This window comes from Helianthus annuus, chromosome 6, assembly GCF_002127325.2.
Source record: "Helianthus annuus cultivar XRQ/B chromosome 6, HanXRQr2.0-SUNRISE, whole genome shotgun sequence".
NCBI lineage: Eukaryota > Viridiplantae > Streptophyta > Magnoliopsida > Asterales > Asteraceae > Helianthus > Helianthus annuus.
The window spans coordinates 127,777,164-127,778,225 of NC_035438.2; the positions used below are offsets into that span (position 1 = coordinate 127,777,164).

Sequence of the window (1,062 nt, forward strand, 5' to 3'; positions counted from 1 at the left end):
CCCATTACTTGTACCCCTTTTCATTCCCTCTTATCATCCACAACAATCGAAACCCTAACCCTAATAACCCCCCTCCAACAACCCACCATGACCGGCAAAGCGAAGCCAAAGAAGCACACAGCCAAAGAAATCCAAGCCAAAGTCGACGCAGCCACCACCAACAGAGGCGGCGGCAAGGCCGGAGTCGCCGATCGTACCGGCCAGTTGAAAGGCGGTCACGCAAAGTTCGAATGTCCTCACTGCAAGATCACCGCACCGGACATCAAAACGATGCAGATTCACCATGAATCGAAGCATCCGAAGCTGCCGTATGATGAATCGAAGATTACGAATCTTCACGCTGTTCTTGCACCTGTTGTTGAATCGAAGCCTCGTCCTGGCGTTCGTGGCAGTTTGAAGAAGTGAAGTTTGTGTTTATTGCTGTGGTGGATCGAGAAGACTGTGTTCGATCTAGGTTTAATTTCTGATCTTTTTGTTTGTGTATTGGATGATTGTGTTTGTGTGATGTTGAAAATCTATGTGATGTATTATTATTACTATATGTTACGGTTTTTCATGTTATAAAACTATCAATCTATCCTTTATATGATTGTGATTGCTCTATATATTATTTTGTTCATATCAGATACGTGTAGTATATCTTTATAGAAAACAAAATATTATATATGAGTTAATGGTATGAGAGTTATTAGTTCGATTTAGGTTTAAGTTGATTGTGTTTGTGTGTTTGTTGCTCTGATTACTTGTTGATGGTAAATAGTTGTTATTGCTTCATTGTTTAAGCTTCTCATCATGTTCATAATATGGATTTTTTGTTTTTAAGTTCTTGGTTCAGGCTTTTGGCTCTGTTTTTGAGCCTGCAGTGATCACTCCTCAGATTATATAAATACACATATATCATTATAAAAGACAATTGTTATACAAGGTTTAAAAGAACGGAAACGAGTTTCGAGGCGTTTTCCCTTCGCCTCAAGAGGCGTAAGCCTCGAGGCGAAACGAGGCGTAAGGCCGAGGCAGTATTAATAAATAAATATAAAAATTATATATATATTATAAAAATTA

General features: G+C 38.8%; 1 protein-coding gene across 1 annotated transcript; it reads left to right on the plus strand.

Moving 5' to 3' along the window:
• Window positions 1-605, plus strand: LOC110890011 (protein METHYLENE BLUE SENSITIVITY 1). The gene has a single exon (XM_022137581.2). The coding sequence runs from the start codon at window positions 88-90 to the stop codon at window positions 403-405; it is 318 nt and encodes a 105-aa protein (XP_021993273.1). The 5' UTR covers window positions 1-87; the 3' UTR covers window positions 406-605.
• Window positions 606-1,062: the final 457 nt, after the last annotated feature.

What these genes read in the sequence shown, in the direction of transcription:
- LOC110890011 (XM_022137581.2), top strand. Translation starts at nt 88, where the DNA reads ATGACCGGCAAAGCGAAGCCAAAGAAGCACACAGCCAAAGAAATCCAA.